Source organism: Varroa destructor, unplaced genomic scaffold (genome assembly GCF_002443255.2).
Source record: "Varroa destructor unplaced genomic scaffold, Vdes_3.0 BEIS01000003.1, whole genome shotgun sequence".
NCBI classification, from domain to species: Eukaryota; Metazoa; Arthropoda; class Arachnida; order Mesostigmata; family Varroidae; genus Varroa; species Varroa destructor.
In genome coordinates this window covers 28,666,733-28,692,714 of record NW_019211456.1, presented here as the reverse complement: position 1 = coordinate 28,692,714, position 25,982 = coordinate 28,666,733, and the positions used below count along the sequence as shown (strand labels likewise).

The 25,982-nt window shown below is 40.6% G+C and overlaps 2 protein-coding genes and 1 long non-coding RNA gene across 16 annotated transcripts; 1 reads left to right on the top strand and 2 right to left on the bottom strand.

The window, feature by feature from the left end:
* Nucleotides 1-920: 920 nt before the first annotated feature.
* Nucleotides 921-14,655, bottom strand: LOC147756776 (uncharacterized). Of its 2 annotated transcripts, none has more exons than XR_015323191.1 (2): nt 14,518-14,655; nt 921-1,523 (listed from the first exon to the last, which is right to left on the bottom strand). It is a non-coding gene; the product is annotated as an uncharacterized LOC147756776 (long non-coding RNA). The 2 variants fall into 2 exon arrangements; XR_015323192.1 differs by lacking the exon at nt 14,518-14,655 and adding an exon at nt 4,054-6,333.
* LOC111246879 (small integral membrane protein 12-A) lies at nt 11,375-20,481 on the top strand. Of its 8 annotated transcripts, XR_015323189.1 has the most exons (5): nt 12,714-14,176; nt 14,570-14,636; nt 14,887-18,855; nt 19,433-19,649; nt 20,038-20,176. XR_015323189.1 is itself a non-coding variant. In XM_086982789.1 (4 exons), exons 1-3 carry the CDS (start codon nt 12,393-12,395, stop codon nt 14,917-14,919), a joined length of 165 nt encoding a protein of 54 aa, XP_086838915.1. In that variant the 5' UTR covers nt 11,375-12,392; the 3' UTR covers nt 14,920-18,855; nt 19,433-19,505. The 8 variants fall into 8 exon arrangements, 2 of the variants coding, with proteins under 2 accessions (XP_086838915.1, XP_086838916.1); XM_086982789.1 differs by lacking the exons at nt 12,714-14,176; nt 20,038-20,176 and adding an exon at nt 11,375-12,457 and having other exon boundaries at nt 19,433-19,505; XR_015323185.1 differs by lacking the exon at nt 12,714-14,176 and adding an exon at nt 11,939-12,457 and having other exon boundaries at nt 14,570-18,855.
* A 1,932-nt stretch (nt 20,482-22,413) lies between these two features.
* On the bottom strand, nt 22,414-25,792 carry LOC111246878 (COMM domain-containing protein 2). Of its 6 annotated transcripts, none has more exons than XM_022797223.2 (5): nt 25,664-25,792; nt 24,089-24,292; nt 23,852-24,004; nt 23,268-23,441; nt 22,414-22,769 (listed from the first exon to the last, which is right to left on the bottom strand). In XM_022797223.2, exons 2-5 carry the CDS (start codon nt 24,251-24,253, stop codon nt 22,656-22,658), a joined length of 606 nt encoding a protein of 201 aa, XP_022652958.1. In that variant the 5' UTR covers nt 24,254-24,292; nt 25,664-25,792; the 3' UTR covers nt 22,414-22,655. The 6 variants fall into 6 exon arrangements, with proteins under 6 accessions (XP_022652958.1, XP_022652957.1, XP_086838914.1 ...); XM_022797222.2 differs by having other exon boundaries at nt 25,471-25,772; XM_086982788.1 differs by having other exon boundaries at nt 24,089-24,284; nt 25,471-25,772.
* Between the last annotated feature and the right edge of the window lie 190 nt (nt 25,793-25,982).

The window sequence follows — 25,982 nt, the reverse complement described above, 5'->3', positions numbered from 1 at the left end:
TGAGAGTAGAACGAGAAATGGACTTCTCTCTTCGCTTGTTCGTTCAGATTTGGAGGCAACGACACGATTTATGGCCAAGAATTGTGGCCATAGGATGTTTCCCTTCGAAGCGTTCACCTATCCTACACTCACTCCAACCGAGGAATAGCTGTAGTCAGATAGGATAGTAGGATTGTTAGTTTCGATTTGAGAAGTAGCAAGGGGAGGAAAATCCCAGGTGTATCTCCTCTAGAGATTCGTCGATATGACATTTGCCGTTTTATGATAGGTGGTGAAGAGAGGAGGCATACGACGGTGTAGGACGAAAAGTCCGAAGTTGCTAGGCAGGCCCTGTCCAACATTAAATCTTGCCTGGGCGCCTGTTAGACAAGTCCCACTTATATTCTTCGATCGAAGCCAACCTTTTTCGTGGGTTGATGTTTAATCAGCTTTGCATATGCACATGTAGCTAGATATGTCTTGACAAAATATATAATTGCTTGCTTGTATTTTGTCGTATTCAGGCCGGTCTATCTTCAACTACGATGCCTCTTCTATATACTTTCTTTCAAGTGCAAAATGATCGTACGCTATGAAGGCGATCCAACAACACTAGTCAAGCAAAGATCCTCAGGCAAATGGCCTGTTCGGGCGTACCTTGCAGATGTGCTCACTCAACCCCTTTACGTCGAATCCCTCTATGTGTACATGAGTTACTGAGAAAACACCAAAATCTACTCAAAAGTATGTTTACCCATCATACTTCCATTTCATATTTACTTTGAAGTTTAAGCAGAGTGAAGTCGCAATACAATTGAGATGGTAGCTTTGAAAGGGTCCCAAACGAATTTGGCTACCTCGTACACAAACCTTCAGTGAAATACGAATCTCCACTAGACGATGCAATTTAATAGTACTTAATTATATTTTAACACTTGAAATAAATATGTTTTTTGTTTTATTTGGCATATGTACAGATTTAGTGGATGCACTTGTTGTGTATATATTCATAGCTAGAAAGGCTTCAGAGCACAGGTGTACATAATTGTGCTGATGGGATCCATGTATCCTGGGAACAGCCCTTATGACAACAAGTAACTTGCAACAATTAGAATTTCACCAAGACTTTAGAGCCTTTATGTCCTGTGACGTCCAGAAGTTTAACGCCCGGCCATAGCACCTAAAATTATCTGAGTGCTTCTACATAAAGCTAATCTTTTTCTTTGCTACAATGCTAACGACTACTGTGTATTATGCCGTTTGCAATAAAAATATCAATGACGCTAAGTGACCCAAAACGAATCCGGCATATAATGATGAGTCGATATGAGGCCGAAGTGTGAGAAGTGCGATGCAAAAGTGGGTTGCTAATGGTTGTATTCCCAGATGTAGGGGCATAGGACGGTTCCGATGGTGTTGAGGCACTCCGGAGGATGACAAAGCCCCACAATGGTACGGGCAAGACGGATCCGCTTACAAATAAGCGTGCCCCTACAGCAGGTGTGCCACGTGGTAACATTCAGTAGATTTAAATCATCGCATTCCTGAAACACATTCAGTTAATCAAGCTAGTCGTTAAATCGAAATGAGGTAGTTGTGATGCAAGCAAGGTTTGTGAATTGGTGTAGAAGATAAGAAACTGACTATTACTTAGGACTAATTTGGGACCTATTTTCCTCTACGCCAATCGATGTTACTATAGCAGTCCCTCGAGTTGCCGAAGCAGCATTCGAATGTTCAACATTATAGCTTTCTAGGGCTACCCAGACCTACAAAAAGTTTACGATAATATCAGCGATACTATAGCGCATGGTTGTCATGTCTCAACTACACTAACGACTACTGATTCTATAAGACGCGATAAACATGAGTAAAACAATGGTCACACTACCTCCCTCAGAAAAAGGCTTTCAAAAGAAGAAAGACGAAAGAAGTTTTAAAAACATGATAGTAGATAGGTTCCGGTATTGTACTAGATAAACCTAAATTACCCTCCTATCCGCCCCCCGCGTTGTTATTTTGTGCAGTCTTTTTAGTCTGCCATTAGGCAAGGCGATACGTACGTGTCACCTGACTATCTGGTAAGACAAAATAGAACCGAAATTCTAGAAAAGCATGCACTTTATATCTCGCGGTTACGAGTAAACTTGAATACTAACAATATGCATGGCTCCCTAGTTTCTGCAATAAGTGCTATATCATATCTTATTAAGTTTTAATTGCTTCCGTTAATTGAGAGTTTCGGAGTTTTATCGCAAATTCCGACTGAACATGCTCGTTTGTTTAGAACGAGTTCTTCAACGATTTGCAACTCGGATTCTTTAAACTGTTTTTAATAACCGCGCATCTTTCGAAGACCACGGTTTGGCAAACCGACCTAGACTCATCGATGCATTGGTTGTGCTAGCGTGTGATGTTCTGCTAGTAAAAGAGATAAATAAAGCCAGCGATCTGAGTTGTGGAAAGCTCATATGCACATGGGTTAAACTCATATCGCCAGTATTAAGTCTGCAGAGTTTCGCGACCCTTCTGAAATATATCCTTCTCGATCTAAGCACGGTGGCCATTTACTGAATATTTGATTATAGGGCATAAAAATACCAATCTGTGGTAGAACTAAACCTTACCACAAACGTGGTTTATAACATTTGGAGTACAAAGCTGTATATACATACATATATGTATAAAGACCGTTAGTATGATCGGGTAGCGATAATCGAGGAACGTTTACTTATATCAGTGGCGAATAAAACATTCGTTCTAGACAAAAGGAAGCTTCTATTTCTACATCACCACACGCCACGGCGCACATAGGCCAACTGCGCTTACATACAAAATGTATTTTTTTTTTATTTTATGCCATTTTGATAGCCGATTAAAAGACTTATTTTCGTTATGTTAGATTTGTTTTACTGGTGGATAGATTTGTATTGAATTTTTTTTAACTACGACGCAGATAGTTATTACCAATTAGGCAAGACCAGCTAAACGCTCGTAATCGCAAGACGCTTGGCAGTACTGCTAGTTACGAAATGTCGTACGATCGTTCAAATAAGAGAATCTGTAGAATAGAATGTGCTGCTCGAAATGATTATATTGTCTCTAGCTAGAAATGGTATCCAAGGGATGTTTTTACGGGCCGTTCAACGACTGACTTTACTTACTAATAACTTATTTACAATACAAATCGTGTTGCCTATCCCAGCTTCAGATCAATGAAAAGCCAACTGTTTACAGCGACTACATCCTACCCTGGGGCATTAGTTAACCCAGGAGCCAAACTGATTTTGCATGGTAGCTCTGAACGCACAGATATCCTTACATACAACAAACATGTTCTATAGTGTGAAACCCTGGCCTTAATTCGCAATGCCATTCAGTAATAAGATTTAATTAGAAACACTTTATTCTAGGGGCAACAGAGGGAACAGGTCTGCATAGTTAGGTAGCAGTAGTGATGCAACGAACGCCTGAATTACATCTAGATATTTTCTATTAAGGAAAAAAGAAAGCATATACCTTTAGGAAAGGTTTTTATTACTTACATTTGATTCTGATTCTGCACAGACCTAAAACAATGTGTATCAAAACTTTTGCGATAACAAATATGATGATCAATAAGCGTTTTGTGTCAAAACAAACGCAGCGTACATGTATTTGCGTATTCCATAATCGCCGTTAAAAACCAAGAAAACGAACGGTCACGAAAAAGTTATTAAACAACTCAAATAAGGCAAATCAAAAGCCACATACCAATACCACTGCTTCTATAACCGACGGATTAATTCTCGCAAAAAAAAGAACAGTAGTTCCAAGGACAAATCTGCCTATTTTCGAGGCAGCATTTTAAACACGCTGGAGCGTATCTGTTCTATCGTTACGTCAAATCAAATCTGAATGATTAATGAACCTTTTACAGATACCCTTAACGATGCCCCTATAGTGATTTCAAGTAGTTGATTCGGCGCGTTTCTTTTCAAACGACTTATCTCATCTTTGATATAATTATTAGATATATTTACTAAATGATGAAGTTTCGTAGCTTAACATACACGTCTTCTGCTAAAGACATACCTCAAATTTCGTTCGTTTACAGGAAGCAACGAAGCTTGCCGTTGCTACGAACGCCACGGCAAAAACAAAAACTTTGTGTAGCATTGCGATCTACCTGTCGGCCGATCACCTATTAAAAGGGACACAGCAATCAAGTCAACAACTCGTGCTTTTATTGTCAATTGAACACCACAGTCTCACAGATTACACTATTCCCAGGGGCTAAAGAGAAAACATCCAGTCGACGCTAGTCTGCCACTTCATACAACGATGGCTCTAACAACATTGTGTACTTCGAATAACGTCAAAGATTATACGTGAACAGCTTCTCTCACCGTACAGTGACATATTGTCACGTTAATAATGAGAATAATACCGATTGCGTGAACGTGTCTTGCGTGACAGTAACGGCTAGCCCCCCTTTTAGCAGGATACGTATAGCTCCGTTCGCGCCACGTGGAATTCGAGACGACACGAAGCGCCAACAATGTTACGCTACGCACCCAGAAGATCTATGATGTTATAGAGTTAACGGACTCCACACTCCACTGTTGTTTGCCCGTGATCTTCGCGTTGTGCTGTCGCCTGTTTGCACTCGATGGCGCTTTGCTTGTGGTGGCCGTGTCAGCCCCTTAATTGGCCCCATCGCATATCCAAGGAAACAGGAACAAGGGCAATTTATATTTATCTTATGTAGGTTTTACTCGCTCGTGCACACATGGACAGAAACATACATATATGCAAGTCTTTCTCGTTATCCTTGTCATGGGCATTACGACAGACTGTAAACATAAGTGTGGACGTGGATGAAAAGGTTATCTCGCTGCACGCCGTCCACGGAAATTTGTCTAAAAACGCATTTCACGCATACAAATGAATGTTACTTAATTACGGCTGAATACGAGGGCTTCAAAGGTTCTGAGTAGAAAGCTTCTTATGCACCACAGAAGTTCTTTTCAACGAATTAATCTTCGGAATGTTTAAAAGCTTGCGACACCGTTTTCCAAGCCAATAAAGGAAAAATCCGAATTTTTAATGAATCGTTCTATTTCGAGTATGTAGTGGCCTACGAGGTTTGCAAACTCTAAGTCAATAAAACGACTTAAGACCATGCCTCTCTTAGACATAACTATGAGTGGACTGAGCAAAAGTTACTTGACAGTAGGAAACTCTTTATTTAGTACAATTTGCTCTTTACTGCAATAATTGGAACATCGTCTGTTGCTTTAACGGATGTGAAAGAATAACTCGAGATGTTAGATAAGCTTGTTTCAAACTATGAAAAACTTTTGCCGCACCCTATATGTGTCACACACAGCCACATATACACCACCATATGTATCTGTTACCATAACAGACTATATGGTTTCAATAACACATTAAATAATAAGCTTGTCTCTATTTTATATCCAGCATCCACAGGACTTCTGTTTGAGTCTATCTTGTAACGGCCGTCAGTAAACGAATTTTCTAAGAACAGCTCATTATGTCTGTGCTTCAACAGCTGATTCACACGACATTTGAGAGTAAGATTTCCGGTCATACGAAACCTATACTGTTTTCCATGATGCTATACGCATTTCGTGTATGTTCTACAGAGTAATCAAAGAATTTAATACAGATTTTCGAGAGACGTCTTGAATTTGAGTCGCCACCTCAGCAAATTCCGCAAGCTAGCCAGGATTTCATGCAGCGTTATCTTCGATTGTCGTAAATGATTTAACACTGATTCCAAGCGAAAACGTGACGCTGATCCCAGAAGCGTTTCGATAGTGGATTTTTGATACATCTTGTTTGCCGTCAGTCTTCTCGACATAGTCTTGTCACCGTCTATGAATCTAATATTCCTCTATTGTCTCGCTTCTCTTCGATTTATTCGGCTGTCACAATGATTGGTCGCAGTAGAACTGCATAGCCAGCGTCTTCAGCTCTGACTAGAATACCGTGCTAGAGAGGGTCGCAGTGATGCAATCACTCACTGTAGCTTAACAATATGTCATGTAGTCTTTTTTCCAAGCGCACGTCTATTCAGGAACATGAACCGCGGTCCCGTCACAGAAAAATGGCAAACAAAAATCTTCTCTTTGAAGAAATTACATATAGACGACTCGTTAATACTATTGAACAAACCTAAGCTGCTTCAAACTAACACAGCTTCCTGTTGGCGTCACGTTATGAAGAACAGATCAGCTACTGGCTAAACAGATTTCACGCCGAGCGGCTACGCACACGATTACGTGTCCAGTAAAACACGTGGACATGATAATTGAGCCTGACACAAAATACGTATACTAGCGTATATATGATAGTATGCATATGAAGTTAACGCATGTCAGCGTAAGTTTATGCTAGCCGGTGAAGCATGTCGCCGTACCAAGTCGTACATTTCGAAATGTATGGGGCATTCTTAAATCGAACAACTTGCAGGATCAAGTTAGATCTTTGTTTGGCGAAACTGCTATATTACGCATTATGTTGAAAGTTCTGCAGGCAAACTGAATTTGGCATTGTGTTTATTACTTTTAGAATCGTCGGAAGCATATTTCGTAAAGGCGATAGAAGGACTAACAGTTGCCCTCCGTATCCTTGAAAAAAATAATAATAATATTCAATTTCACAGTTCATTTTAGATAAACGACATAATTGTCGTTGGCTAACAACATTCATGATTATATCTATAACCACTGGACAGAAGAATTGCATTTTAAGGTTTCAAATTATCTCGGCTACTTTATTTACTTCGATAGGTACAAATGCCCCGCTGGCAAACGCCATGTCCGTCAACCCCAGAATGATTAGGTACTTAAAAAGATATTCACTCAAATATTAACAAGTATCATCGCACCGTACGCTATCTTCCTTTGACTGTTATAACTTAAACACGAAAGCAATTTCTCTATTAATCTAGGCACGGCGAAACATACATATACAATCAACACACGCTCGCTTGTACTAGTTCTTCCTTTGATGTTTACCTTATTTGTGTGAATGTGTGCGTCCATGTGTGTATGCCTACGATATCCTAAAAGCCCAATAATAACTCGCTTTTTTGCAAGCTTGTCTGGGCCTCGATTGCACGCCACTGACAAGGCTATCGCTACCACAAGGACATTTAATAGAAACCGAAAGCCGAGAGTGAATGCGAGAAAGTGTCAGGCAAGTAGGAAAGAAGGCAAACCCGAAGTGGAGTCAGGGAGAGCTAGTAGGACCGCCTGGCCGGGAACAACAAAAAGGACACGGAACAACTATCGAAAAGGCTGCGAAGAAGAGGATATGGGAAAAGGGCTCGGCAGACGCCACAACAATAGCGTCAAGTCGGTGAATAGGTTGAGTGAGCGGTAGCGAACAACTGAGGGCAGAAGGAGAGCCATGATAGACTGGTACGAAGCTGGTCGCTCCTAACTCGGAGAGGAATGCGGGAATCGAGGCATCGGAGTCGCAGATGGAAGCTAAGAATCGGGTGAAAAAGAAGTAGCTCACTTATTAGGGGCAATTGCCAGAGCTTCGGGAGTGTTAGATTGGTGAGCTAGTCGCACAGGCTGAGTAGGAGCAGGGGAAAGAAAGAGGGAGTGTTGAGCGCCGAAGTAAAGGGAAACGCTGTTTGTTACGCACGCAATCTAGAAGCAGCAACGGCGACAGTAAATGGCCCGCTGTCGCGCCTCACTGCCTCAGACACAATAATATCGCGCTTTTTAGCTCAATCTGCTACTACTACAACTACTGGTAATTCAGTAGTGCTTTTGCTTCTATTGGTGCCGAACCCGTTGTTGTAGCAGCAGTAGCGGCAGTAGTATGATGGGGAAATTTTAAATATAAATAAATAAACTCGCCTGCCTGTCACGGACAGATAGGAAAAGAGAACCAGTTGCCCAGCCAGACATAGATAGATGTTCTCCGGGCCAATGCCATCATTGGGCCAATGGCACTGACAATAAGGCTGCCACCACCGTCGCCGCTGGTTTTGCCGTTGTTGACGTCGGCGTCGGCGTCACCTTGGCCGCTGCCGTCATCGTCTTCTTGCGTGCAAGAGTTGTGTGGCAACCGAACCATTGGTCTTGGTGAAGGCAGGAATATTCGTAATTGCCACCGTTGACGCCAGCGGCAGGGGCTTCGTTCGGGAACTCAGGTAGAGTGCGAGAAATAGGAGAACATCGAAGGTATGAGAAAGAGAAAACGTTGGGGCTGGTAGGGAGGCAGAAGGGGTCTACGCACAATTCTGAAATGGACGGGTAGGGACCAATGAAGGAAAAAATACGGGGATCTGCAGTCGAACGAAAAAGGCCACCGGCGTCGAAGAAAATTTCGCCCTCCGCTCACTTCTCTGCAGCTTCCGCTGGGGCTTGCATTGCTACACGCTTGCTATGAATCGTCCTGTATCCCAACTGGTACCGCCAGCAATACTGACGCTGATGTTGTAGCACAGACAACGATCACGCCCGGCAGGAACAGAGCTCAAGCTGAGGGAAGTGTAGTGCTTCGTCGGAGGTAAAGAAGTAAAGGTCCTCCGTGGTGCTAAAAGAGCTGCTACATTCTACATAATTCTATATACGATAGGTAGATAGATGATAAATATTGCTGAAATTAATGCGTTTCTCTCGTTATCGATACACAGGAGTTAGTGTGTCATTCATAACATTTTGACTAAGGGATTTGTCCTGCACTAGCTACATGCTCGTGTTGACTATTGATCTTCAGTTATCCTTGCCCCAATGTGAGACAGCCTCATAAACATACGTTCTCTATTCTTTTCTTATTTTTGTTTTTACCATCAGCTTGTATTACGTACTGTAGCTGTGTGCAACTGTGCACAGAGCATCTCGTGCCCAATCTTTCATTCTTATATTTAAATTTAGCTCCTCCCGCCGGTAATATTTTGGTTATGTATATGTACATATGCACACGTCTTCTCCAGACGCTATACGTTGCTTAAATATGCTGCTTTGCTGTAACACGTTCGTAACTGCATAAGAAAAACTGAACTCACCTACAATATTGTTTGCTATGCGCACGATGAAGCCAACTTAGTTAAAGCGTTGGCTGAATCAAACGAAAAATACGGCTTTGGGTTGCCACACCTAATAGAAAGAGAGCCTGTATATACTGATAAACATTTACTATACAAAAGTAGAGCATATACGAATCAAAGCTGAAAAGAAAAATTCAAGCCAGCTACTGATTCCGGGAGTATAGCATTTACTTGCACAAAGCAGTAGCTCTGGCCTTCTCGATACAACAAGATGTCCACGTAGGCTTGTTGCTATAACCGGTGCTACTTTTGCGGTTTCAGGGTTGTAATGCCTTTGATTTTCGCGTGTTCAGTCCTTTCATTGCATCCGGCTTCTACTGAACGCGCACGCGAGCGAGTGTGCTATTCGGGTTCGCGGCTCCATCGGTTGCAGCAACTCTCCCCACTGCTCAGCGTACTGCCGCTGACGCCGCCCACTGAGAACGACGTTACTCGCTGCCCCTATATCGACCGCTAGCTATCTCCATTGCTGTATTCCTATTGAGAGCCTTCTGGTCTGACTGGAGGAGCAAGCAATGCAATGCGATGCTGAAAGGTCTTTGGAAAGAGTTCTATGACTTGGGCTGGTTATTTCTTATATTTGCTAAGGCTATTGCGGTTTGGCATCACTGAGTGCCCCCGCTAAAACGAAAAGCAGACACGTACTCCCACGCAGGACTGATAGCGATACTTGCGGTGCTGTTCCAGGAGATACTGCAACGGCAAGGCGAAACATACCAGAGGCATGAGAAGCTTCAGGGGTAGAGCGGCGGCGGACGAGGCCAACAGTGCCTGATAGGCTGGATGATCCGCAACGAAGTGGCCCCCCTGTGGCCAATCAAGTCGGTCACTGCCGAGCAAATCGGCGAGCAACTCTCTTTCCTAAGTAAGCTATTCATCCATCTGAGAGCTAGCGAAAGAACATCCTACAATCCCTTCTTTACCGATAGGAGACGTTGCTAGGCTGAATATCAGGCCAGCATCACTCGAAGACGAGGAATAAGCAGCCAGTTACCTTGTTGTTGTTACTGTTGTTGATTCTGATACAATCACGCCACCGAGAACTCTGGCTAAATCTAAACAGGAGCAGAATCCAGAGGCAAATTGAATGTGTATAGAAGAAAGACGTAACGCGACCAGAGACTACAGCAGGGTGCACGAGATTTGCAGAGCCTCCCTTCTGCAGAAATTCTACAGAAAATTGCCTATAGTTTTATGCGTATTCGATTTAGCTCTTGTTAATGTGATTCGAAAATAGATATGTATATATATTTAACTTACTAATAATTCAGTTCGAATTAGAGCTATAAAGGAGTATAAAGTTAGCGTTTAAACTAGTTAACGTAGGCCAAGCACACCTTAACGCTCATGTTATTGAATCATTGAAATTCTCAGTAATATATGACGCCAACTACAAAATAGTTTATCTTTGTTATGGCTTTTTTTGGCTTCGCTAACGGGTAAGCCGTCAAGAAGTATTCTTAACATGCACAGACGGCTTTGTCTTAGTCGCTTCATAATGCTTGGTTAAAACCGTTTGTCAAAATCAATTTTACAATGTATTAACTAGTAGCAAAACATCTTCAAGGACGTATGAAGGCCATAATAGGTGCTGTGGCTTCTCCAATTTTACATGCATTCAGGCGTCTTGGCGCCTTTTAGAGCCAGCATTTGTCAGACACCCTTCAATAACAAGCACCACGTGTCTAACTGTGAAGGCTTCGCGAGGTTGTCCCTTGCTAGTAAACTGCCGCGATGGGTGGCTTGTCACTGGTAGCTAAATGGTCTATAGCAGCAAACTAGGACGTACCTCATGTAAACAAGCCCAATCGTTTTTCCTCTAATTTATTGCCTAGCGACTAGCCATCATGATTTGATATGCATAATTATACAGCGTTATTATTAATGCTATTACACTACACGCATGCTTGCGTTAGCCCTGCCTAGCAGCCAACGCTGACACGAGTCAAGGAGCGAAAGAGGATAGAATATAGACGTCATTGCTTTACGGACGACGACCGCCATCCATAACGGCCATTGAACGTTAACTGCTCAATGTCAGCTAGACTTTAAGCGGAGAAAGCGACTTCGACGGTGACTTCACTGGCAGAGACAGCCAATAGCTGAAGCTTCTCGTTGTGCTTTAGTGTCCCGCGCCAAGGCTGGCGGTAAGTCTTCCGGGACGGTCGGTATGGGTAGTACAGAGTCGGGAACTGTGTGTATCTGCTATGATTGTGATGTGGCAAAGGAATCGTAGCTGGGCAGCACACTTAAATGAAGCCTACTTCCGTCGTCGCTTCCGGCCTGCGAGTCGCTGGCAGAGCGGTCGAGCGCCCAGACGACTGCTGTGCACGTCGTTGCAACAGAAACGCGTTAGTACAGCCGCCTGTTTCCAGCTATGCTTGCACTTCTCGCCGATTCTGTTTCACTGTCCCTGGCTCTCGTTCTTAGAAACGGCTGCCGTTGCCGCGTCTGTTTGACTGAAGTCGCGTTTGTGTATACTTCCCCCTAGCTTTTTCCCTCTTTCTCTCGCTTTCTGGCCCGATCTCTCTAAACGCGAGAGCATGTTCGAAATTTACATTAAAATCGGTCACTAGTACGGCCACCGTATCAGCCATGGACCTCACCCCGGTCTGTTCAATCCACTGAAGAAGAACGAAGTAATATGAAACAACGTACACTAACTACGGGGGATGAAAAAATGCTGTCTGTGCCAGGGAACTGACGCCAATAGTCACCCTTTATATAGGCGACTGCCTCGGTAACAGTCACTCATCTCCCGCCAGTCTACGTTTAAGTGAAGACTGGTTCTGCCCTTCGTTTGCATTCTTCCTCCTCTTTTACGCTAGCTCAATCCCTCCCTGTAGACCGCAGCTCCTTTTACTTTCTCGCTTGCTTCGGCGTTTTCTACGCGTTTGGAGCGGGAACGACGTCCGTTCAGGCAATAGGGTCTCTTCAGTGGCTATACCAATCCTTTAGATATACTAATATACAGGATAGTAGAAATACACATAAATGTTAGAAGCGCTTACGAGTCTTACGGTTACCGCCTAGAGGATGACTACCACGAGATTAAGTATTTCGGGTCCATCCGATGTAGCTATCCTCAACCCACAGAGCCCAGTCATGTTGAGGAGATTCTGCACTGACTTCTATGTTGTCCCTTGTAAAGAGGCTGTCATAAAGCAGAGGTGCCTGAAAGGGTGGTGTATTTATGCGACAGTTCGTATAAGTGGAATCTACTGCACGAGACCCAGCGATGATTAGAAATAACTAGTGGCTGCACGAACATCAAGAAAGGCTAGTTCAACCCAATGAGAAGCGAAGCCAATTTCGTTGTGCGGGGAAGCTGATCATGAGGGTCACAAATCGGGCTAAAAAGTCCATTAGTTCATTAGCAACTAGACAAGCTAATGAAAAGTGAGTGGATCGTGTAGATTAGCTCGGTACTGCTACCAGAAAAGAATAGGAGCATGCAACGTTAATATAAGAACGACTTCCTGCATTCAGTCCTGAAGGTTTCTATGTAGATGTTGATCAACTGCCGTTTTTTCTGCCTAAATTTAATGAGTGGAAGATGCTTTTTTTTACTTCATCGATAAAGTGAGCACAATATTTTCTTATCTGATACAATGATGCCTTTCATGGTAAAATTTTTAATATTAATTAATTATATCGTTCGTTAGAGGAGAGTCAAAGTTCGTTTGTGCATCGGTTGCGCACCAGATTTATTGATTTCATTAATAGTACGTAATGTTTACCTGCTTGCAAAACTCGTTTGCAAATATTGCTGGCCATTTTTATTTAATTGTTTAATACCCACTTAAATTTTGTGGTGGGTCTATTCGCGCAGCTCATTTAGGCTAGAATTTGCTCTTTAGCAGGAAATCTACAACAAAATTCCTGTCTTGTTTAAGGCTGAATAGGAAAAGCATAGTCCAAAAGGTAAGTGCTTTGCACCGAGAGCTTTTTCGACCGTGTGCTTAGTTCCAGTCACGGTGCCATCTGTATATAGAATCTATTGGAATTGTTCTTCTTTTGATGCTTGATGTCGAATGCGGAGGTAAATATATAATAAGGAGAACACTAAATATATCAATTTGTTAGTATCGTCACTAATCCAACGCTCCATGTATATGTACGAAACAATCTAAATATGTAGCAGTTTTCTGTTAAAATCGACGTAAACGTCCTATTATTAGAGTAGCTTGCATTACAAAATTCTATCGTTATACACGTAAAAATAGTACGAATGCAGCACAATACTACGATTAATTATTTTTCCTCTTGGGTTTCTCATTTTTTCATAAAACAACATCTTTACACAACCACCAAACAGTATATAGTTATGCACCAGATTTTTTCTTCAGACCAGGAAGCTGGCAATCCCATCTCAGATTCGACTTTCTGCGCTCACGCTAGTTACTTTCTTAATATCGTCCTACTGTGAAAATATTCTTGGATTTTATCTCGCTTTAAATGTTCGCGCGATTTAGCCCGTAGCGTAAATCTCTTCAGGAGGAAAGTTATATCTTCGATGCCTCCTTCGGTGGGCAGCTCTGTCACCCGACTTATAAACCCTTTTCCGATTTCAAAACCCCAACGATTCTTGGATACCGTTGCAGTCTCTCGTTAACCTTCAAAACTCTTTAACAAACGCGTAAGATTTCTATGTAGAGGTAATCCGGTTCAAGTTTGCTTTAAATCAGATCCACCTACACTGTTAATTCAAAATTACTCTGTCTAAAACTTATAACCCACGCAAATATTGACGATTCGAATAAACCGTTATCTCCGTTCAGTTGAAGGCCTACACTAGGACCTTTTTAGGTGCCCACTAACCAAAAGTATTTACTTGCCCAATTTTCTTGAAGCCAATGTTGGGCCTAATGTAAAAAACGAATGTTAATTCCAATTGATTTATACTTTGCCGTACGAATACAACTGGGCTCTGCAAATACTTCCAAGGTTGCACCACTGAACTTGGTAGAATTACATTGGATATGCATATAAGGCGAAGCGCAAACCCAAGCATTAACAGTCTTCTACATAATCTTATTAGATTTTTTCTTTTAGGGTAGTTTTCTGTATACTGACGATGTGCATTCTAGCCTGTTACGCTTTGGTAAACGGTTAAAGGTGAGCAGGTATGACGCGATGGCCATGAAGCGTTATTTAATTGGATTTTAAATGTCGAGAGAATGAAATGAAATGGTTGAAACAGTTTTTTGACAGGGATCGTTCCGTTGTCTAGGCGTCTACCGCCGTATTCGTTTATACACATATACGATACCTGAGTGATGAGCAAATTGTATAAATAAATGATTTTTTTGTTCTTAATAAACAACCCATAGTGCTTAATTTTCGTGTATATATGGTTTTCTAGTTGATGAGTTTCTTATATTATCAGGTGCTGCCTTGCAGAAAGTCATTTTCATATATTTGATATATGCGAAAAGATCTTACGATAATTTACAAACCATTTGATGCAGGATGTTCTATTTACATTCTCTATTCGGTTCTTCTCGGAAGGTATTCACCAAGATCTTCAGCATCAGCTACGAGGCCGTTCACCGAATCTGTCGGACCTACGAAGCGTGTATGTACATTCATCTATTATCCGCGCTAGGCCGAATCACAGTGAAACATATCATTTCGGGTATCCATCTAAAGCAAATGGACACCAATACGCGCTGTTCTGAATGAAATCAGCCCGATGGAAATTATCGCATTCGCCGGGCGAATCCGCTCTTCGCTAAGACATAACGGATTGCGATGCGATACTGGACAACGAGATCGCTCGAAATAAAAAGAACGCTCTCCATTGTGATTGCTCTTTTTTGTTCTAGATGTTTCTCGCTCTGCTTCCGCCGTATACATAATAGTAGCGGGAGTCGTGGCGCTGGCAGCAGTGGTGCTACGTCGACTCAGTAACATTGCTTGATGTTGGCAAGAACGGAATAGGGACGCCCAAGGCAGTGACACAGTTCGTAACTGCGTCGCGTTTTCGAGCGACCAGACTAGTAGACACCGCAGTACAGCGAATAACGAACAAGGCACGCAAGATAGTGAAGAACGACTTCGATATAGGGATAACTGAGTGGAGAACTGGAAAAGGCGAGGCGGAAAGTCGGCGGCTGGCGACAAAGGGGCCTATCGGCCAGCTAGAGTAAAAGCGCGATGGCATGAACCGAAGCCTAAAACGAGAGCCCGATCCCAACCTAGACCGGGTCACACAATGGTGCAAACGCTAAACTGAGTGGGAAGCAGGCAGAATAGAGTTCCCAAAGAGCAAGGATCTTTCGGAGCAAGCGTCTGTAGCCCTGCTGGTCTCCCTACGTTGGGGGAGGGCCGCGGGAAGAAGGCGTCGGGGATCAAGAGATCAATTGCTATCCACAACCGATATAGCTTCTTTTTATCTTGCTCGTTCTCTGTGCACTTCACTTCTGGCTTTTTGGTGCTCATTGGAGGACCAGTTAGGCCTGGGAAATTTCGCAAAGTCCCCTTTTGTTGCCTTTGTTGCCTGCCCAACGCCTCAAACCGTCGGCGTAGATTCCTTTACGGCGACATCCAGGCAACGAGACAGGGTTTGCTCTCGACAGCAGACTGCGCTGCTGCCGCCACAACCAAAACAGTACTTAAACCCAGAGGAATCAGGACTTAGAAGTGGAAAAGGAAGCTAAAAAGGAAAATAAATAAAAAAATAAGTAAATAAAAAATAGACAAAGAGAAGAAAGAGGCAGAGAAATGGGTGAGCATGTATGTCTCTTTTAGTCAGTCTGCGTCATTCTATTACTTTCTGCCTCCTTTCTTACATTCCGTCACTTCCCTACGTCGCTTCTCTCCCCTGCGCGCGTGTACCGACGAGTGAGCCGAGTGACGGCTAAGGCCTGTCGTGGCGGTGGCCCTGATGGCCGGATAGCTGTACCAGCGGTAGCAATAGCGAGAGCCACACACATAAGCCCGCCGACGCACTAGCAGACGGGCTGCGGCAGGGCAACTACTGTAATGTACGTAAATGGAAATGACCAAGCGAGCAGCCAGCATCAGCTCCTCGCCAGACGACATGGAGGGGTAGTAGGCAGAATCAAAGTGAGAAGAAAATTGTGGAGAGTCAGGGAGGAAAGGGGATCAAGAGAATTCGAGAAGGCGACTCTCGACCCCTCGTCCTTCCCCGCAAAACCTTGTCAAAGAAAGCTTGCTCCGCCAGCATCAGCAGAAACCGGGGATGGGGGGGGGGGGGTGTAAGTCTTTACGCAAAGTGGGGTTTGGGAACATTTCAAGAGAGAGCAGCAGAACGGCAATGGAAGAAAATATCGCTTGACGGGAAACATCGTAGAAGCGAAGGAAGTAGAAGAATAGAGGAAAAATGCACTTGGATTGAGGAGATACTTTAGGGCACCAACCGAGAACGGGAGTTAACCAGGAGAACTGTATTAACAGTAAAGCAAACAGAGCCGCTTCAAGCCCAGTTGATCGGTGCCAACGAGCTGTAGCAGCCTGGGAAGCTAGAACGCTCTTGATGGCGCCATTGCAGCAAAAGGAAGTAATATGCGATTACACTTTTACGCAACACATATCATTCTCTATAAGCGTATAGATAGATGTATGAATGTAAAGTGTACATAGCAACATTCGGCAAGGGGCGGATAACATGAAGAAAATAGAACGCTAGAAAAAAACTTGGGCGAAGCAAGACGCTGCAAAGGTTATTCTACTGTAAAACATTAGCCCCTGAGCGCATAAAATACATGTTACTTTGGTTCCAATAGAAAAATTAAGTAAAATCATCTTTTAATGTGTTCTTTTCTTCCAAAGCATCGACTCAACGGGATTAGGAGGTGGCTAGAATATTTTAAAATAGAGCTTCCGAAATAATCGTGGTGCTTAAAAAGGCCATGGCCATACAGGCAAACTAAGAGGTAATTCATTGGCTAAATCTCGTCAAGCTCTAATTTTGCTAGTTACTAGCTAAATAAAGATAGTATTAGCGAAGAACGCTTTGTACTATGGGCGGTCCCTTGGAAGACCAAAGCGAAGTTGATGGTTACTCAGCTACGCCGAATTTCTATGTTAGATACGGTTTTCATAATAATCTTCTTCAAATCGCAAAAGAATGCTATCATTTCATCGGCTATAATCAATCAACAAAAGCAGCAAATAATAACAATATTATAACTCGACAACATTACGAAGTTCCCTGAAAATAAATGAAGCTCCGATATTTGAATGAGCTCGAGTCGGCACGGCACTTAATTTCATTAATAAAAGTTTTTCACAGTGCTATCACGACGCCTGTATTTCGCGGGTAAGCCTGATAGCCTTTTCATACATTTTATTCTTAATGGACCCAAGGCTAGTGAGCTAACTTTATTGTCAAAGCTCTATGGTAAATTAACTAATAGTAATTCCAATACCCCTAATCGAAAACATACACCTGACTCTGATATTATTAAATTCACAATTGAACTTTGAGAATCCGCGTGATAATTTCTTCTCGCCCGTATGCATTGTCCTGAACTTTGTTCAAATGAGCGCTTTATTTATGAGATCCGCCATTGAAAAACATTTCTTAAGAAAATTCGCTTCAGCGATTTTTCAGTTTTGCATTTTGCCTCATTTGCGTATGACATGTACAACAGGCAAATTTAGTAAATTAGCAAAAAGCGGTAGACATCATATTAATAATGGTTGTAAGCTCTTTTTTGTTGAAGTTACATATAATCATTTTCATCGGATAAGTAGGTGGATTGCTTGCTAGCAGTCACCTGAAGCAGTCGATGACGAGTGTTACAGGACCAAGTCGGGCCGTCTGAAAGATGCAAAACCGATTCAGAGTAACTGTAGCTTCGCTAGATCAATCTTGCTGCACTTCACGCAATTGTCGAAAACAATTAAACAAAGTTCGAGTTGCTGGACTATGTACCCTACCCGCGGGCATGTCTTCTCGTGATGTAAGGCCGTTCTCAAAATATTAATGAAACGATTTGAACAAAAAGCAAATTCGAATGATGGAAACACCATTTAAGCTAAATTAGTAGCTTTATACTTTTTTAGGATCAGTCGCAGTGAGAGCTGTTTTTGCCTTCATGCTGAATTCATGTTGAATCGGAATTGGGCGGAAACGAAACGTTTTATCATTTTTTGACCAATAAAATGCTCTATCAGTTTCTCAAAGTGCCAAACCTACCGTTGCTACTTGCTTTGTCTGTTATCCAATTACGAGGATTTATTCGACAACGAACTGCATCATGATGGCATAACGCATCGCCTAAGTGTAAACAAGCTGGAATCTATCAATTATCTCTCTATATTATATATATATATATAATTATCTTTATCTATTTCTGAGGTCCCTGAGAGTTTTCTGCGGTCTGAGGTTGAATCTCTATAGAGGAAAACACTTCAATCTTCCCCATATTCAGTATGAATGCCCATGGCTTATTATTCAGTTTTTGAAATTAAATAAATGTCAATTTTCGCTTATTAATAAACAAAACATGAATGGTAAAACAGTGCAGAATAATTCTGCATTGATTCCAGATTCAATACAGAGGTTGTATCCCTTAAGTGCTCTTTACAAAACCTAATACCCCGAAGCGATTGCATAATTTAGAGGATGAGTTTTAATTTAAGCGGGTTTCATTTAAAGCAGCCGACAAATTCTTCTATTTTGATTCGAACACTGCCATCATGGCAGCGCTTTCGCGTTCGTCACTATACATCTTTCCCGTCCAGCCTTGGAACATCTACTTCACTGTTAATTTATATATGCTTGTTGTTTTTTTTTTTATTATTCCGTGAACTTCAGTGTCTTGGTGAGTTGTGATAACTGTTTATATGAGAAAAATAAGGGGAAAAGCAAAAACTGCTGGGTTCACTGTGCATGATTTACTTTCTTACAAGAGCGCGTAACGTGGAGTAAAAGGCAATAGCAGAGTAAAACGTTTTGTATAATGGTCTCATCCATCAATTTATAATCTCATTCAAGATATCGAAATGTACAAATGCAAGTAGATTTGAATGTTTTGTTTATAACCAGTTTCATGTTAGAGATGAGTAGCTAATAATGATAAAAATATTAATAACATTCGTTTTCAAGGTTACGTCTTATACGATGGTCGAAACACTCGAACCGGATTTGTCTAAGATTAGGTAGAATGATTACCCTTCAAAATCAGTACTACTGACCTTGTTTAAACATATTGATGAACTCTGTAAAATACGTCGAACTCCTGGCATTTTTTCACCTATTATTTATATATATATATATATATACAATAATCAATAATATCTATATTTGTATATATCGAAATTTGCAGTAAAGAAAATGTAGAGAAGAAAGTTACGTGAGCGTTTTTTAATAAAAGATTTGACATGTTATTATTCATGCAGACCTGCTGGATACTCAGTATGAGGTGCTGGCCTCGTACTACAGTTTTGGACCTGTTATATACTCTATCCGCCATGAACATTTTACAGGATAGGCTCCTTGATTCTCACTTCTCATCCACCTGAATCCACCGTCTCGAAATGTGGCCCCTATGGGTGGCTCTACGCACCTATGGACCATACATCACATTTCCCATTGCAGCCGTCGTTGGTGCTATAGGTATAGAAGTTTCACATGCAGTTTCTATTACATCTATAATTAAATAGAAAAGTGTGAAAAAATGTACCTACGCAATTTGCAAGGTCCACATTAAGGCATTTTTATATGGCATTTGCAAAACAGGTAGTAAATTGAAATTTTAAAAAGTCATAAAGGGTATTCAAAACGGAGTTCCCCATTGACCTGTTGAAAATATGGTATTAAAGAAATAATTAATCTTCTATTATTTTATAACATCTTATATATAATATTTTATAATAATATCGAACTGTTTACGCTGATCATGGACATAGATTTTCAATGCTATGTTAAAAAAGGTTAAAGTAAGAACATTTCGCCTCTACATAAAAAGTATCTTACAAAATGTAAAACGTATTTTTTGTTTTAGGTTATAATTTAGAAGGATGGATGACCAAGCGTCGGACTCCGCCAACTAATAAATCTATTCAAGAACAACGCGTGGAAAGGCACCTGCAGAACGATGACAAAACTGAACAACTACAACAATACAAAACCATATTTGACAAAGAAAGCAATATATCGCCTTCTCTAAAATCATAGCAATGAATATGAAACTTAGATAATATTTAGGCGACTCTTTGTTATGAGAAAAACACCGCATAAGTAAAGGTGTATAATATAGGATCTTTTATTTACGATGTTTACCTATTTGTTAGTATAGTTTTTACCCTAATAGCATTAAATAACGCTAGCGAAATCTGTCTGTCAGAAGCGTAGTTAAAAAACTAATGTGCAGAACTAAGATAATAACGCCTCCCCAACTGCGAGAGCACTGCTGGATATTCTAGAAATAAAGATTATATATACAAAATGTCGTATCATGCATTTTCAACGCTAATTTTTAGGTAACGCTGAGAAACGTTGAAGACACATAATTCAGATTTACGCAACAATGTCTTTACAAATTTGTCTTTAATCAGTTTGGTGCTTAACTTTATTTGCTTTAATCAGTGCTTAACTTTGGAGTTTACTTGACAGGCTAAGTATATAGTTTCTTTATCATTTTCACATTAACTCGAGTTTCAACTTCGCCCCTAGTGCTGACCAACCTGGAAGCTCACCGCAATGCATTGAAAGCTGCCACAGTTTACTCGTTGCTTCACAACGGCCTTTCTTAGAAAAGAAACTGCCAAAAACCGAATAGTAACTGTAGATGCAGATTATGCTATAGACAATCCTTTATCTAGCGCCTTTACCTTAAAATTCGATTATCCTTAGTTTCTTAGACAATTTTACTCCGTGCTATCCATTAGCTCGATATACATATCTGCTTGAGACATATCTTTTCTGTATAATGCAGTTAATAAATATAGAGTAATATTATCGAAGCAGAGGTTATGAGCCAAAATTGACTTCAGTTTTAAGATGATGCTTTGATTTTCAACGCCCGGATTTAGGTCGTACTACTTGAATTGTGCATTTTGCATGCGTCACAGGCTTGCGAAACGAGCGAAGTAGTGTGGCTGGAGTACAACGGTTTTGCGCCTTTCGCAATATAAATGTAACGACAGAAACACAAACGACAGGAGCCAGTTCTTTCGCACCGTGTTTTCATAGAATAATGATTGAGTCATAAACAAATATCGCATAATTGAGCTACTTGAAATGCGTGCTATGCTTTATGGAATCTGCCGCTTATATTATTTTTCACTTATTATCGGTGCATAGGCAGTAAAACACCTGGTAACTATAAATTTCTGTCTATAGACATAGACTTTTTATTTATAGAGATATTACCCAAACAGAAAAAGCTAGAGTCTAAATCCAATAACGACAAAATATAATTTGATTAATGGTCTACCGAACCAACTGAACAGTCACCTGCAGAATTCAGAAGGGAAATGCAGAAGAAATATTATTATATAGTTTGAAAAGTCTAAATATTACTAGAAGTACAGAGACGAGCTTTAGCTTCCAGTCACATTTATAGCCTTGGCTGGCGATTAGCAATTCGTGAAATGGTAACATACGATAGTATTTTTTCGCACATTTTCCAAGTCAATCGTATTTGACCCTTGACATTTATTCAACTACAGATATTAGCCGAGCATAAAGAAACACGCTTCTGTTTGAGAGAACACTTGTCACAGCTATAGAGTGTTCATCACACGTCTGTTAACGCAGCAGGAAAAAGCAAAAATCACTGGAAACGGATTTAAGTCTGCACTTCAATATGATTTCTTCATTCCTATAATAGCGTGTTGTAAAAACATATTAAAGAATATTCCGATATTAATCAATAAAACCATTTGAATGATCAGGGCAGTCATGTTTATAGCTACTGAATTTAAAATAACATCTATAAACACTATAGCATTATAAATGGTAATATTTGAATATAGAAATAATATAAAAATGTTCTCGTCACGAATCTCTTGCATAGTCAAATTCGCTCATTTTTATCCACTCTCGTTACTTCAACACATGTGTAATGAAGACTTTGTAATTGTCATGAAGCTTTTTCAAACTGTTCGGTAACTTTTGACTCGCCCTGTATACGAGTAAGCCAGAAGTATTTTCAACTTTTCCAAATTGGTATATATTGCATAATCTAGTTGGATACTTGTCACATATTAGAAAAAATAGATTATTCTCGCGTAAGATTTAAACGACCTCCACATGCAAGGGAATAGAATGTGTGTTACTACTACTTAGTCTAAATTAATTTAGAATCAATATTTGAAACGGCGGTATCTTGTAAAGTTTTTCGCCTTACTTGCGCATAATGAGGGACACATAGCAATTGTATGTAACCTGATGTTTTCATTTATTTGTACAAATGAATAATATTTTATGACTAGAGGATATGCAACGCATTACTTCTGTGTGTTTTTAATACATGGCAATGGCTAGTCGTTTCGGTAACCTAGACAATAGAGGCCATGGCGGTTTCAGAGATATAAGCATTGATTTGTGCCCCCCAATTGCCCCTTCAGCGTTTATTGAAGGGTTGAACATCTGGCTACTGAAGACAAATTGCGACATCTAGATCAGCATATGGGCAAGTTTTCGAATTTTGCGCGTTCTTGCTATTTGTAGCGCCTCTTCCAAGACATCGCGCATTTTCCGAAGATTATCGACACTGCATTCCACGTTCACCTGTGGAAATTAAAGTATGCCTCTCGTTTGCTTTAATTAAACATGGAATAATAATCGTAAACAGAAGGATTCTAATCCTTAACACACATGTTGCCTCCCAAGTGAGTTTTTGAGTCACCGGCATTACTAACATCTTTGACGCGCTACAAATGTCTGAAACTAAGTCTTGTCCTTTTATTAAGTTTGAAAAGGAAACAATATTTCTTATGTCGGAAGGAACCTCATTAGCAAGGTTATTCAAAAAAAAATAAGAGATAACTAGAAAGGTTAGAAAGGTAGTAACCAACGTCTGCTAACAGCTACTTAAGGAGTACAATCTATGACTAAAAACCTGTAATTTCAAAGAGTTTGCCATATAAATTTTAAAATATTTGATTGAATTTCATAATGAAATTAAAGGTGACAAAGCTTGACACCACAAAGTTGTCTAACCTATGCACCTTTCTAACTAACACTCACAGCTATTTATAAGAAAAACCTATCATTCAGTGAAAAGACCTTATTATTCTGGCCGTTGCAGTCCATGAGGCTAAACTGCAAGACTAATCTCGGTTTCATGGTTGCTCGTACTGCTCGTGAGGCTACCACTGCTCCCAAACGCCATTCGAGTCCACAGTAGGAGATCGGAACAGGATGAATGAGTCGAAGGTGCTGATTTAACGCTTCGTGCACCTGTTGCGAATGTTCGACACAAAGAACAAATGTAGTCAGTGAGAGCTAGTTAATTTTAACAAGTAATGATATATATAGTAAATAGAAGCAGTAGTACACAAAAATCTCCCTCATGTAGAAAACTCATGTGGAGAATGCGGATACTGCATCTGCATAAGGGTATTATCCGAGTTTGAGTGCACACAAAGTACCTTCATAGAAGCTGTTAAAAAGTTGCGCTAATTTCTTATTCTATTATTTAGCACATTTAATTTAACGCGCAAGAGAGAGAAATCCCATTAAACGGAAGTTGCTTATTAGGATATGGGCAATAATTTATTATAAAATTTATCATAATCAATCATATTTTGTCGTTGTGACCAAAAAAGAACAATATTGTGCTGAAAAGAACTATTAGAAATCGGTCTCACCTCTGAATAGCTTTCAGCGATAATGTCCACAAGACTTTGTGACAAATTGGTCAGGACAAGGGTCTCTTGTAACCGTGCCAAACCTCTCCGAGCAGCGATTTTAAATAGGGCTGTTAACGCTTCGACACATTGTCGAACAACCGCTGCATCTGACTGGAAAACCAATGATAATCGAGTAAATATACCTAGCATATAATGTATGAGATATCCTTATAATTATGAATAGGTTGAGCTTACATTTAATCTTGATGCGGCTTTGCCGTAGAGTTCATCATTCCTCGCGAGATCGCCATGGACTTGAAGGGTTTCTAGAGCCAGCTTACAAAACTTTGCTGTCACATCAGCATCAAAAACATTAAGTTGCTCTAGATGCGATTTGTGGACCGTTTCAAGGGTCAGCATCTTGGTGGAGCAATCGTTAACTCTTTCTTGTCTGCACGCCTTGTCATGAAAGAAAAACGTAGAATAACGAGCGTTATTTATTCGATTGAGCATTGGTGGTTATAATGATGAGCACATCAGTTAACTCGTTAAGTGGCGTCAATAAATATACCAAATTGTCTATTCTAATAATAAGGAAATCTTTATCCGTGCTGAGTTTAATTACTCTTTTTTTTTGGTTCTGTTCTGCCTACATAAAATCATATTTAAGTACCTGAGGCATTCACCAATCACACTTGCAATACATTTGTATAATACACTTCTGACAAATATTGCTTGTATGTTTGTCAAGTAAGGCATATAGATCTAGATAAATATTCATGTGTAATGTAGAATGCTACTGAGCATCATTCTGAACTTGATACCGTTTCAATATATTCACTACCTTGAAGCTCATCATTTGCTATAAGTCTGCGATTGACTGTTCTTTAGTTTCTCCTCTTCAAACCCCTATTTAATGAAGGGAACTTTCGGATACATTCTGGAAATTAAATTATAAGATTCATAATCTTCTAGATTGAATGTCCTTACGGTCACTTCTGTCGAAAGCGCAGTTTTTTTTTAGTGTATTTTAACGCCGTTCTAGATGCGTGTCCTATATGGAGTTATAGTAGTTTATAGAAAAGAACTATGAAGATGAGACGAAATGATGCAGGAATTGTCTATTTTTGTCAGTTGTGCCTGTGTGTGTTTGCGTGAATATCGTCTGCGCTTTCGGTTATTTGTTTAATTTCCTGGTATAGTGCGTAATTGGGGTATACATATGTTACTCTATTGCTGTGTTGTATCTTAAAAACACTACTGGCAATAAAGAGAAAAATAGAATAAACATTCTGTTGTAACCAGCTGAATATACTTAGCTAGTCACGATTTATTTGAATGGAATCCCGTAGGAGAGCAAAAATATTGGTGTGTTAATACGAAGTTATGATAAAAAACCTCGGAAATCATTCATACAAATGGAGTTCCACGTTTGAGGCGTATGGGTGAAAACAACAGACCCTTGTAATTCCAGATCCTATACAAACAGTCTAATTACGTAGCCTTTCTCACTACCTACTGCCAAAAGATTTCAGTCAAGTTTCGTTAAAATGAATCGTATTTAAATTCGAATAAATTTTCGTACGTCAGAAAGGTTTGTTTGCATTTGCTACTGCGGGATGATTGCTAACCCTTACGTTTAGAGATGCACAATGCTATTTACCGTCATTTTGCACGAAAACATTGATCATCTGGATAGGAAATTATCCTCGTCCGCACTTCGGACAGCTAACACGCTAGTACCGACACACGCTGCTTCGCTTATCTGGTTTCGAATTTTATTAAACGATAACAATATCCAACAATAGCGCATACTTATTAGCCACTTACAAGCTACAATTGGCAGTTCAAAAGGGACAAACGAATTTTTTTTGTAAGAAAATTTCTGCAAAGGCTACGAAACTCCCCGCGACTATGTTTTCCTTCGGTATCTAGCCCCCAACTAAACGGGCTAGTAGCTGTCAGAACGGCGGCGCCAAATTCGAATTCGCAATTTGCGAAACGCAACTATCCTAATTACGTCCGAAGAAGCATTCGCCGATTACTGCTAGAACCGCAGTAATTGTTTTAACTAGTCCAGTCGAAGTAGGATTCTGCGGGCCGATCTGCACGCAAGTTGTTCTTGAATAGTGCGCCAAATGGCTTCACG

Coding starts and splice junctions, on each gene's coding strand:
- LOC111246879 (XM_086982790.1), top strand. CDS start 19,571: ATGTGGCCCCTATGGGTGGCTCTACGCACCTATGGACCATACATCACA. Junction 19,650..20,037: donor AGCCGTCGTTGGTGCTATAG/GTATAGAAGTTT, acceptor TTTTTGTTTTAG/GTTATAATTTAGAAGGATGG.
- LOC111246878 (XM_022797218.2), bottom strand. CDS start 25,517: ATGTTTTCGTGCAAAATGACG. Junction 24,293..25,496: donor TGTTTTCGTGCAAAATGACG/GTAAATAGCATT, acceptor TTTCATGACAAG/GCGTGCAGACAAGAAAGAGT. Junction 24,005..24,088: donor AAGCCGCATCAAGATTAAAT/GTAAGCTCAACC, acceptor TTGGTTTTCCAG/TCAGATGCAGCGGTTGTTCG.